Here is a 13859-nt window from a genome sequence, read left to right as displayed (position 1 = left end):
CAAAATTAATTTTTGGGGGAGCATATAGTCGCCGCTTCGTCTGTCCGTGCGTGCGTCTGTATGTCCGTCTGTCAGTGCACAATGTTTGTCCTGGCTATTTCTCAGCAATTAATGACCAGAATTCAATTAAACTTTATGGGAAGCTTTACTACCAAGAGGAGATGTGCATATTATCAGCCGGTTCTGGTTGGATGATTTTTTACAGAGTTATGGCCCTTTGAAATTTTCCCCTAACTGTACATATAGTGCAATTCTTGTCCGGGCTATTTCTCAGCAACTAATGACCGCAATTCAATGAAACTTTATGGGAAGCTTCACTACCAAGAGGACATGTGCATATTATCAGCGGGTTCTAGTCGGATGATTTTTCACAGAGTTATGGCCCTTTGAAATTTTCTATAAACTGTACATATAGTGCAATTCTTGTTGGGCTATTTCTCCCAAACTACTGACTGGAATTCAATGAAGCTTTATGGGAAGCTTAACTACCTTGAGAAGATGCGCATGTTATTTGTGGGTTCTGGTTAGATGATTTATTTAGAGAGTTATGGCCCATTGAAATGTTTAAGTTGCTAAACCATCCATCGTAATATTTTGCCAAAGTTATGCCCCTCAAGACGTTTCCTTTATTTGAATATATACATGTAGTGCAATATTGTGACAAAAAAAACCGTTGGGGAGCATCACCCGTCTTCGACGGTTTCTTGTTAGCTCTACTGGCCGAAGGCCTGAAGAGTTATGTCATGGCGTGGTTTCCGTCGTCCGTGCGTGCGTTAGACTTTTTCTTGTTTACGCAATAAAGTCCACAGTTTTCATCCGATTCTTTTCAAACTTGTTCAGTGTCTTTATATTAATGAGGACTCGAACCCTATTGAAAATGGGTTACATCAGAGTAAAAAGTCCAGAATTATCTCCCCTTGAATTTGAGAAAATTGTGAAATAAGGCTTGTTTACGCAATAAAGTCCACAGTTTTCATCAAACCATTTCCCAACTTGCACAGTTTCTTTATCTGAATGATGAGTCAAACCCTAATGAAAATGAGCAATATCGGAGTTATAAGTCCAGAATTATCTCCCCTTGAATTTGAGAACAAAATGAAAATATTTATCATTTTGCCATAACTTTTGCAATATTGAAGATAGCATCTTGATATTTGGCATGCATGTGTATCTCATGGAGCTGCACATTTTGAGTGGTGAAAGGTCAAGGTCATCCTTCAAGGTCAAAGGTCAAAAAAATTAATTCAAAACGGCGCAGAAGGGGACATAGTGTTTCCGACAAACACATTTGTTTGTTTACATATAAAGTTCTATCCTTTTGAAACTTCAACAGATGTTTTATATCATCAAGGGCCAGAACCCTATTGAGAGTGAAGAAAATTTGTCCAACTTATTGTTGAAAAGGAGCCATTTGAAGTTTAAATTTTACGTTTCTTCATTTTTATGCGATAAATTTCCCATTTTGGGTCAGTTTATTTAAAACTTACTCAGATTGTTCATACTATCAAGGGCTTGAGCCCTATTGATTCCAGCCAGTAGAGCGATTCAGGCCCTCATGGGCCTTTTGTTTTATTAATAATTGTTGGAATATATTATTCCCATTATTATTAAACCATTCAAATAAAATGTCTAAAATGAGGAATACATTAATTACAGTTTTTTAATAAGAGATTTATAAATAATCATGTCTAAAAAAAAATATTATTTTTTTCAAATTAAAGGGCAGGTTGGGGCCTTGGAAGGGCAGGTTGGGGTTTCAAAAGGGCAGGGTTTGGCGCCCATTTAGGCCTAGCTGGAGCACTGCACTGTTACATGTAGTGATGTACCACATTTTTAGTTTCACACAGAAAGCATGAATTAGTGTAAGAAACAATTCCAGAGCCCAATTTATTTTAATTGAGTGTACAAGAATCAGGTAAATGTTCTTAAGTTGTTTATTGTAAGTGACACGGCTTCTTACAGACCCAATACAATTAATGTCCTATCCTATATCACACCAATAGGGATTAGTAAGATATACATGTACATAACAGGTCAAGAGTTAAATCTTGTTTACTTTCGTGATATTTATCGTTACTGACTGGATATTAAAAGCTAAAGACCTTATATGGGAAAATACACAGTCAGCATGTGACCTGCCATAGCCAATACAAAAGGAGTATTGTGTACCAGAAAGGACAACCCAGGAGCAAGTTAAACTGCTTTGCATGATCAAACTATGGAATACGAATGGACACAAGAAATGGTATGTTGGTATGCTGAACTGATTGAATAACTAGTACTACTACCAGTAGTAATAGCTAAATTATTTAACACAGGTGTTGTAAAATCCATTGTCCATTGTCACTGACAACGGACAATTGAGTTAAGGTTGGACAGAATTTACTGTATTATTGCATTGAACCAGTTCCAAATGAAAGGACAAGTTAACAAAAAGGTGATTTATAAACCCCCTCATTAACAATATTCTTAGCGACCAGCTAATGTTGTTACTCAAAATTTTAAGTCGGTTCGGCTTATCTATGGAGAGCCTACTACCTGCCACATCCGCGCAAAAAAGAGTTGTATAATTTATGCAAAAGGTTTGAGTTCTCCAACTATATTTTTATTCACAAATGGAAACATTATTTGAATATCATGTTCAATGTAATAGTTTCGAACGAAGCTTATATAGAAAAGAATAAATAAACAATGATTGTATTATACATGTCGCGGAAGAGATTGTTTATGAATGATTAAGATTGTTTATGAATGATTAAAATAGTCCACTTTCTGCTGCGTCTTCATGACGTAGTATTTTTCCTCAGCCCATTCATAATCTGAGGCTATTAATAGATGCGGCTGCTGATAAACAAGGGAGAGTCCAATTGCACTGGTGATAACAACGCAATAGTATAAGGTTACGCTTGTTAATCTGAGGCTATTAATAGATTCAGGAAAACAACGCAATTGTATAAGGTTACGCTTGTTTATATTCTCAATTTATAAAACGTTGAACATGAGTTCAACAATAACATCAGGGATACGATAGACAACAACAAAAATGCTTCATAATGGCTAAAACCGAATATAACAAACAATTAAATATAACACGAATGATCTGTTTTGTAACCTTGTTCATGCTTCTACAGCGGGGATTTCTGGGAAACGTTCTTTTGCTCTCAACAGATAGTGGCGATCTTTTGTATTTACGGGTGCTAACAACGCAATAGTAGAAGGTTAAGCTTGTTTATATTCACAGTTCTCAATTTATAAAACATTGGACATGAGTTCACCAATTACTACAGGTGTACTATAGACAACCTCAAAAATGCTTTATAATCGCTAAAGCCGAAAACGACTAAATAGAACAATAAATATCTTTAAAATGTAGTCGGCGTAAACGCTGACTTTAAAATAAAGTTTGCAATTTACTTTTCTAAATAATTAAATAAAATGAAAACAAAAGTTTAACTATTGTGGTTTTTTTTCACTTATAACTTGCATATTCACCGCATGAAATGTGTGTTGTCAGTGTCAAACCACACATTAGTGTAAGAAGATAAAAAATATAGTATGGGAGTGCACATCATATGTGTCTTCACATGCCTTATTATGAGTATATTTCTTCACTATCCAAATATATTGTATGTTAATGTTTTATTAAAACGCAGTTTTCTTTCGACACATTTAAATCACATTTTCATAGCCGCGTCATGCGAAAATGGGTCTTATGCGTTTCTTAAACTCAACATGTGCATTTGCGCAGTCTGGTCAGAGGCTATGCTGTTCGCTATAAAAATCACTCAATATGTTATGGCCTCATTATGTATCACCTGACCGGACTGAGAGATGAGCTGGCTGAGTGGGCTATATATATATGATGAGCGCATATGGAATAAGACCCACTTTCGCATGACGAGGGTCATTAAAAATCTCATTACGAATTGTAAATGACACATTTTAGCACAATGCTTTTCGATACAAAATTGAATTCAAAATAGCAAACTTGTAAATAAGGGCAGCCTATCCAGGTGTTCAGGAACAATTTCCAGACGTGCTGAAGGAGTACAGCAAACATTGTGGTTGGATAATTAAACGATTTTCTTCTTATCGCGACACTATACTATTTTGGTAATGATTGTTTTCTCATCTTGAAAGCAAAACTGAAATTCTGCAAAATAGATTTTAACGCGTATAAATTGTAACTGGGCCACAATTTGTGTCGTTTGAACATTCAGAGAGTAGTCCGGAATTCATTACACTGAACAGTGCTACATCCTTTACGCTGAGCACAGACACAGTGATGTAGCCAAAGTTCAGAGGTTTTATCTAGAATCAGCCTATGAACTATTCGAAAACATTCATGCGTGTCTGCTGGCGTTATGTAAAAGTCATTAAGATGAAAAGCTGAGTAAAACAGATATGCCGAAAAAGCGCATGAGTACTCTATACCTATGTTTAATAAGAGTTGTTGACATTGTGTGAATGGGTTACAAGTAATGCATAAACAACAATGTAAGCGTCAACAGGGCTGTCTTGATGACTACCTAATTTGTGAGTAACAAGAGATGTGTTCGTCAGAAACACAATGCCCCCTATTGCGCCGCTTTGAAAAAAAAAAATTATTTATTTTTACCTTTGACCTTGAAGGATGACCTTGACCTTGAACTTCCACCACTCAAAATGTGCAGCTTCATGACAACGCCGCTTTGATTTTTTTTTTTTTTTTTGACCTTTGACCTTGAAGTATGACCTTGACCTTCAACTTCCACCACTTAAAATGTGCAGCTTCATGAGATACACATGCATGCCAAATATCAAGTTGCTATCTTCAATATTGAAAAAGTTATGGCCAATGTTAAAGTTTTCGGACGGACAGACGCCATATATTTGACATTTGACCTTGAAGGATGACCTTCACCTTTCACCACTCAAAATGTTCAGCTCCATTAGATACACATGCATGCCAAATATCAAGATGCTATCTTCAATAGTGCAAAAGTAATGGCCAATGTTTAAGTTTTTGGACGGACGGACAGATGCCATATATTAGACATTTGACCTTAAAGGATGACATTCACCTTCACCTTTCACCACTCAAAATGTGCAGCTCCGTGAGATGCACATGCATGCCAAATATCAAGTTGCTATCTTCAATATTGAAAATGTTATGGCCATTAAAGTTTTTGGATAGACTGACATACACACATACTGACTGCTATATTTTGAATTTGTATATGGTGTCAAAAATCAAAAGTTTTGTAAAGTGAATTTTCATCATGAAATTATATTCTTAGTGAGATAGGTATTCGATATTCCAACAATATTCATTTAATATGATGGTGAATGCAAATTGTCTTTATATTCAGTTCTCACTGCCATTTTCATCATACTTTCTATGCTTTTAGAATGTCCAAAAAAGGCCATGTTGTTTTTATTATGCCCCCGGTAGGGTGGCACATAGCAGTTGAACTGTCTGTCAGTCAGTCAGTGTGTCAGTCTGTCCGTCCGAAAACTTTAATGGCCATAACTTTTTCAATATTGAACATAGCAACTTGATATTTGGCATATATGTGCATCTCAAGGAGCTGAAAATTTTGAATGGTGAAAAGTCAAGGTCAAATGTCAAATATATGGTGTCTGTCCGTCCGAAAACTTTATCATTGGCCATAACTTTTTTTATATTGAAGATAGCAACTTGATATTTTGCATGCATGTGTATCTCATGAAGCTACACATTTTGAGTAGTGAAAGGTGAAGGTCAAGGTCATTCTTCAAGGTCAAATGTCAAATATATGGCGTCTGTCCGTCTGTCCGAAAACTTTAACATTGGCCATAACTTTTTCAATATTGAAGATAGCAACTTGATATTTGCCATGCATGTGTATCTCATGAAGCTGCACATTTTGAGTAGTGAAAGGTGAAGGTCAAGGTCATCCTTCAAGGTCAAATGTCAAATATATGGCGTCTGTTCGTCCGAAAACTTTAACATTGGCCATCACTTTTTCAATATTGAAGATAGCAACTTGATATTTGGCATGCATGTGTATCTCATGGAGCTGCACATTTTGAAAGGTGGAAGGTCAAGGTCATCCTTCAAGGTAAAAGGTCAAATATATGGCATCTGTCTGTCAGTCCGAAAACTTTAACTTTCGCCATAACTTTTTTATGCCCCTGAAAGGTGGCATATAGTTTTTTAACTGTCCGTCTGTCTGTTCGTCAGTCACTCTGTCTGTTTGTCCGTCCGTCCGTCCGAAAACTTTAACATTGCCCATAACTTTTGCAATATTGAAGATAGCAACTTGATATTTGGCATGCATGTGTATCATATATATATGGAGCTGCACATTTTGAATGGTGAAAGGTCAAGGTCATCCTTCAAGGTGAAAGGTCAAATTTTGCAATATCGAAGATAGTATTTTGATATTTGGCATGCATGTGTATCTCATGGAGCTGCACATTTTGAGTGGTGAAAGGTCAAGGTAATCCTTCAAGGTTATGGTCAAAGGTCAAAGTTTGCAATATTGAAGATAGCAACTTGATATTTGGCATTCATGCATATCTCATGGAGCTGCACATTTTGAGTGGTGAAAGGTCAAGGTCATCCTTCAAGGTCAAAGGTCAAATTTTGCAATATTGAAGATAGCAACTCGATATTTGGCATGCATGCGTATCTCATGGAGCTGCACATTTTGAGTGGTGAAAGGTCAAGGTCATCCTTCAAGGTCAAGGTCAAATTTGGCAATGTTGAAGATATTAACTCGATATTTGGCATGCACGTGTATCACATGGAGCTGCACATTTTGAGTGGTGAAAGGTCAAAGTCAAGGTCATCCGTCAAGGTCAAAGGTAAAAAATTTGCAATATTGAAGATAGCAACTTGATATTTGGCATGCATGTGTATCTCATTGAGCTGCACATTTTGAGTTGTGAAAGGTCAAGGTCATCCTTCAAGGTCAAGGGTCAAATTTTGCAATGTTAAAGATAGCAACTCGATATTTGGCATGCATGCGTCTCTCATGGAGCTGCACATTTTTAGTGGTGAAAGGTCAAGGTCATCCTTCAAGGTCAAAGGTCAAAATTTGCAATATTGAAGATAGCAACTCCATTTTTGGCATGCATGCGTATCTCATGGAGCTGCACATTTTGAGTGGTGAAAGGTCAAGGTCATCCTTCAAGGTCAAAGGTAAAATATATGGCTTCAAAGCGGCGCAGTAGGGGGCATTGTGTTTCACAAACACAGCTTTTGTTTTGTCTAAGTTATCTCTATGAAATAAATAGGATGATAAAAAGTGCACACAAAACTCGACCCGTGCGTTAATACACACTCTTCATAAATGTGAATGGCGTGTGTTCATAAACTTGCGATTAATTTTGAAAAATGAATTGCATCTTAAATTATGCAATCGCAAACAACTTCAGTGCCTTCAGCGTTTTGATTAAACTTGTATGCATTTCTAACAAAACTGCTGATTAAGTTTCTGTCAGTGAAATCAGATATTTGCCATTTGCTTTTGTCTGAACACACCTTTTCAACAAAATGCAAGTGAATGGAACAAATTTACCTAACTGAAAAAGATTAAAATGTTAATAGACAGATAAATAATAGCTCATTATTACATATGTATAAAGTATATAAAGTTATATCGCAAAATAATCAAACTAAATGTTTACGTTCAGACTCTTCAATAGCACAAACATTCTATTTGCAAAGAATTAAAAGTAATACCACTTTATAATTTGTAATGGTTAATAACATGCTAATTTTATATTGACCCTTCAGACATGGGGCATTTAGTTTCTGCTATGCCAACACATACTTAACCATGTTATGTAGCATGAACAAACTTTTGTGCAATGTTCAAACAGCTCTCTGTCAACTCACTCACGTTAACCAAATGAGGGCCTGAAAGGCCCAAAGTCGCTCACTTGAGATACATAGGAACTGACCTGCTGAGTGCAGCCCCAAGATATCATTAGAACAAATGTTCTGACCAAGTTTAATTCAGAGTGAACTATAAATGTAACTTTTAGAGTGCTAACAAGGTTTAACTATTGCAATATCAGGATAAATTCCCCGACCCCTTGTGGCTATGTTTTTCAACACAAAGGAACTATTTTTGAACTGATCCAAGATATCATTGGACAATAAAATTAAATGTGACTTTTAGAGTGTTAACAAGTTTTAACTATAGCCATGTATGGAAAAATGCCCTGCCCGCTGCTGGCCATGTTTTTCAACCAACCAGGAATGTTTTCAAACTCGTTCCTAGAAATCATTGGGACAAATCTTCTGACCAAGTTTCATTAAGATCAGACAATAAATGTGGCCTCTGGAGTGTTAACAAGGTTTTACTATAGTAATATAATATAGCCATATAAAGAAAAATCCCCACCCCATTGCGGCCATATTTCTCAAGAAACCGGAACCATTTTCGAACTCGTTCAAGATATCATTAGAACAAAATGTTCTGATCAAGTTTCATGAAGATTGTACAATAAATGTTAATTTTATTAGAGTGTTAACAAGTTTTTACTATATTCATATAAGGAAAAATGCCCCACCTCTTACCATGGTGGCCATGTTTTTACACAAATTGGAACTGATTTTGAACTCTTCCAAGATATCATTGGGATTAATCTTCTGACCAAGTTCTATGATGATTGGACAATAAATGTGGCCTGTAGAGTGTTAACATGGTTTTACTTAAAGTGATATTATGGGCATTTTTCACTGTTGAATTGAGATGAAAAGAATTAACAGGTCAAAAGAGTTAGTTAAAATGTGGTTACTGACCAATTATCTGCAAGTCATCTTGCTACCAGTTGTTTATAAAAATATATTTTATATTCGAAATTTTACAAGACATGTGTCTTATGAACGAATCTGCACTAAAACTAAATTTAGGTTCACATCATACATGCATGATCAGTTGTCAAACGAAAGTACGGTTGATATTCAAATACATTATTTTTCTCTTTCCGGGATATTGTTTTAGTATGTTGATGCTGCATTAACAAATATAACTGTATATAAAGTGAAAACACCAAAAATAAACAACGGTTGCGATAGACACCTATAAACTGTAAGATGCCCATAATATCACTTTAAGCCATATAAGGAAAAATGCCCGCCCCCTTGGGGCCATGTTTTTCAAACAACTGGAATCATTTTCAAACTCATCCAAGATATAATTGGGACAAAGCTTGCAACCAAGTTTCATGACGATGGTGATAAATGTGGCTTCAAGAATGTAAACAAGGTTTTACTAAAAAATCAACCAACTGGAACCATTGTCGTACTCGTTCAAGATATCATTAAGACAAATCTTCTGACCAAGTTTTATGATGATCGGACAATAAATGTGGCTTCAAGAGTGTTAACAAAGTTTTACTATAGCCATACATTGGGTATATAGCCATATAAGAAAAAATGCCCCGCCCCCTGGGGGCCATGTTTTTCAACCAACTGGAACCATTTTCGAAGTCGTCCAAGATATCATTGGGACAAATCTTCTGACCAAGTTTCATGATGATCAATCAATAAATGTGATCTCTAGAGTGTTAACAAGGTTTTACTATTTAGCCACATAAAGAAAAATGCCCCGCCCCCTGGAGGCCATGTTTTTTAACCAACCGGTATCATTTTCAAACTCGTCCAAGATATAATTGGGCCGAATCTTCAGACTAAGTTTAATAAATGTGGCCTCTAAAGTGTTAACAAGGTTTTACTTTAGACATATAAAGCCTTATTAGGAAAATTGCACTGCCCCTGGCGGCCATGTTTTTCAAGCGACTGTAAACATTTTCAAACTCGTCCAAGACATCGTTCAGACAAATCCTCTGACCAAATTTAAATAAATGTGGCGTTTATAGTGTTAACAAGACAAATGCTGACGCCGCAGGACACACAACGGAAAAAAGCGATCACAAAAGCTCATCATGAGCACATTGTGCTAAGGTGAGCTAAAAAAGGGATACAAAATACAAAAAAAAAAAACAAATAAAATAACGAATACAATATTATTTATTTTATTTAATTCCTAGGATTAATCACTTTTTGGATGCATTCTTGCATCGACTTTTGATTGTTTCTTTGCTCTATGGGCCATTATCCAAAAGAACAGACTGGGTGCCAGAATACGCAGTGTTATAGCAAGTGTTTGTGTCATCGTGGCAGGGAATATTTCTGGTTTCCCGCATTCAACTGCTTTCAGGATCTGTTGAGCAACTGTCTCCGGAGGTAATCCTGATGCAGTCGTTGTGTCTGTCACTGAAAAAACATTTTTACAATATGGGGACTTCTGATTTTGTAACAAGTGCCCACTGTTAAACGTCAGATTGTCTAAATGTGTACAGCTACATTAGCAACTTTTACACATTTGGCTTTATGTGCATTTAATACTTTTGTGGAAATAAATCCACATTTTCTTTAAGATGAATACCCGGTAGCTTTTAAAGCCTTTTGCTTTCAAGCGTTATTCAATTGTTTTGGGATGGACCCTATTTTTTTTACACATTGGCAAAATGCTATACATGTACATTAATTCATGACATAAAGATGATATACTTTCTTGAACTGTGAATACAGCCTTACATTGACTGAACATTTAACCAGTGGTTTTATAGGGTAAATTTGGGGCTGTAATAGGCTCAATTTCCCTGCCAGTAATGATTATTTGTTTTTTTATCACCATTTTGGAAATGAGACTGGATCCCTTTGTATTGGGAAAATTTGGGGTGTTTTGACTAAAATTCGGAAATAAGTGTTACTCACAGGTTCTTCTGGTTTTGTACTGTTTGCACATAGCCATTTTCACTTTGCTTCTGAGTGGGAAAGGGTTAACTGAGTTTAAGTTATATATTTAACCCTTAATCTGCTTTGAATGTAATCATAGATAAGCCTCCTTACTGCTGAATTAATTTCTATTACCTATAATAGAGGATGAAATGGGTGGTCGATTTCAACCCGCTGAATTTCAATTATTATAAGACATAAGTAAATAGAACCTATATTGTCCTTTTTGTCATTGATTGATTAATGAAATTTATGATGGAACAATACAATACATACATTTTTGGTTTGAGCCATTCTGCTCAATTCTCACCTCCATACTTGGACCCATCGCCGCACAAGGCATTTGTGGAAAGACTCGTCTGGATGTAGCCTGGGTTAACCACGCATACCCCAACTCCGGTGTCCCACAGTTCTGCACGTAAACAGTCAAAGAAGGCTTGCATGGCGTGTTTCGATGCTGCATCTATGGCGCAAAAACAAGAGCATTTAATGAGTACCGGTATTGCAAGTGTGAGTAAGTCAAGAAACCAAGAACCATGGCCATACTACAAACAAGGTTTGCAATATTTAAGTAATGAATATTTTTAAAATGCATGTACTGACAAGTTCCTCAGCTAGTATATGTCTTCTCGTACTTAGCCAATCAATTAAAAGGTTTCTTAAAACACTGCAGAGCAGTCAAGTTTTTTTACTTGAATCGACCCATTTCCCAATTCTACTGTACAATGTTTGCATATATTCTTCCCAATTTAAATGTCTTTACAGGGATAATACTCAATAAAGCTGCATCTGCTAATCAAGTGTTATGTTGTGACTACATTTACTTTTATTATTTAATTATCTTGCTTATAACCTTTAACCCTTTCAGTGCGGGAACCGAATTTTGAAGGCCTTTGCAAACAGTTTGGATCCAGATGAGACGCCACAGAACGTGGCGTCTCATCTGGATCCAAACTGTTTGCTATTCTGATAGTATTCTTTGAAAAAAATCGAAGAAAATGCTAATTTTAGAAATTCAGCAGACGACATTTTAGCAGACGACAAATTTCCCAGCATGCAAAGGGTTAATACTAGGGCATGAAGTGGACATGAAATATGATCATGATAAATATTCAGACTATGTTTAATCATAATGTCACACATAAGGCATTGAGAGTGCCAATAATATTTTTCCTTCGACCCTTACTGGTGTCATTTTTATTAAACCGTCATTTCCAATTTGAAACTGGGCCAGGATTGACAGTCTGTCTTTCATTCAGATTGAATAATGAATGTGGCTTCTGCCCACTGGGGTAACAAGATTTTTTCTAGGCTTCTAAGAGGGGGTAACAAGATTTCATCAGGTGACCTTGTTTTTGACCCCACATAACCCAGATTTGTCTCTTCTCTAGATATTATTAAGTAAGGTGACCTTGTTTTTGACCCCACATAACCCAGATTTGTCTCTTCTCTAGATATTATTAAGTTCTTTCTAACTAAGTATCATCACCATTGACTTTGAATAAGTCATAACAGTGGAGTGTGAAGTTGTAATTTTTTAATATTAGATTTGACCCGGTGCTTTAGTTCGTTAACTTGGGTAACCCATATTCATACTTGGGCTAGGTCAATATCACCATCCTGACCCAAGTTTCATCAAGATTGAGCCATAGCTGAAGCCTCTAGAGCAGAGTGCTTGTATTTGTCAATACAAGACAACTGACATAGACTCTTCACAATTGTGCAAATGAAAACTTCATGTTCAGGAAAGCTAAAAGTTACAAGGTAACTATAAATTTTGATTCTGTAAAATGTGGACATTGATGATTCACAATAAACAATACTGAAACTTACGTTACGGACACAACAATACTCACAAGCAGACCTGTATGGTATGGATATTCTCCCCTGAACAGAGCTCACTGCTACGATGCAAGAACCTGGTCTCTCCTTCAAAACTGGTAACAAGGCTGAAAAAGACCAATACTATTGTTCATGTATTTTTCTGTAAAAGAATAAAAGTAGAAAACATGACTACTTTCATATGAAGGGTTGTTCTTTGAATAAAACATGAAATCAGTGGTAAAGGTGGAAAAATTGAAATCAATTTCTGATCAAGTGTGCATACATGTTCTTGTCAAAGTGACGTACACACAAATTTTGGTGGATCATTGCTCGATTGTAAAGACCAAAATGAATGGTAGTTCATGAGCCAATTGATTTGGTTGATAAATCATAATTGTCATAAAATTATTGACTGTATTTTCTGGAATATTAGATCTAGAAACTGCCCTTCAATTGCATGACTAGTAAGCTCTCCATTAAATGTAGTGTAGTAATATAACTAGTGATATACATAAGACATAAGCATAAGTGTAATTAATTCATTTTATGATTTCACTTGAAGATATTTCCCCCAAAATGAGAATTTACAAAAAACTATAATAAAAAGCAACAAATATAGGGCAATTATCAACCTATCATTACTTTTAGTTGGAAAGTTTTCAGTTGATGGCCCTTACTATTGGAAAACTACTAAGTAAAGCTTGGCTTGACCAGAAAAAAATGTGAATAGTTTGACTTCATGTGCAGCTGCGTATCATACAGAAATATGCACCTAACGTTGAAAAACTTGTGTTGGAAAGTGTAGAAATAATTTGTCAGACAAGTATGTGTCAAAAGACAGACAGACAAATGGACAAACATCCATGATATATCCAGTATACTCACTCTTCTGTGTGACTTAAGTTTTAAAACTGCGAAAAATCTAGAAAGCAATCAATCAAACAAAACCTTTGGTCAGTGCGATTTGTCCGAAGTAGTTCACATTCATAACCATTTGGTGCACATCCATGTTTGTTCCCTCTATTGATCCCCTATAACTGACCCCAGCATTGTTGACTAGAATGTCCACAGCATCAAATATGGCTTTTGCTTCTTGACCTTTGTTGCCCAGCGACTCCAGGTCAGAAAGGTCAACTTGAAGAATACCAAGGTCACCTGATGACTGAAGGAAATTAGGTCAAATCGAGAAATATGATGTGCATAGTTACAGTGAAAAGAAGGCAGGTACATTAAATGTTTAATAAAATAAATACTT

At 36.0% G+C, this 13859-nt stretch overlaps 1 protein-coding gene across 1 annotated transcript in view; it reads right to left on the bottom strand.

Annotated features, from left to right (window-relative positions):
* Positions 1 to 9998: 9998 nt before the first annotated feature.
* The window catches only part of LOC127868506 (dehydrogenase/reductase SDR family member 7B-like), a 9379-nt gene continuing 5518 nt past the window's right edge, over positions 9999 to 13859 (bottom strand). The window contains exons 4-7 of the mRNA XM_052410337.1: positions 13553 to 13766; positions 12637 to 12729; positions 11091 to 11243; positions 9999 to 10255 (exon numbers count right to left, since the gene is read on the bottom strand). Coding sequence (XP_052266297.1) covers positions 10032 to 10255; positions 11091 to 11243; positions 12637 to 12729; positions 13553 to 13766 — 684 coding nt within the window. The 3' untranslated portion in view covers positions 9999 to 10031. The remainder of the gene's footprint in view (positions 10256 to 11090; positions 11244 to 12636; positions 12730 to 13552; positions 13767 to 13859) is intronic.

This window comes from Dreissena polymorpha, chromosome 2, assembly GCF_020536995.1.
Source record: "Dreissena polymorpha isolate Duluth1 chromosome 2, UMN_Dpol_1.0, whole genome shotgun sequence".
NCBI lineage: Eukaryota > Metazoa > Mollusca > Bivalvia > Myida > Dreissenidae > Dreissena > Dreissena polymorpha.
The sequence above is the reverse complement of the archived record's forward strand: the minus strand, read 5'-3'. Positions and strand labels throughout refer to the sequence as shown.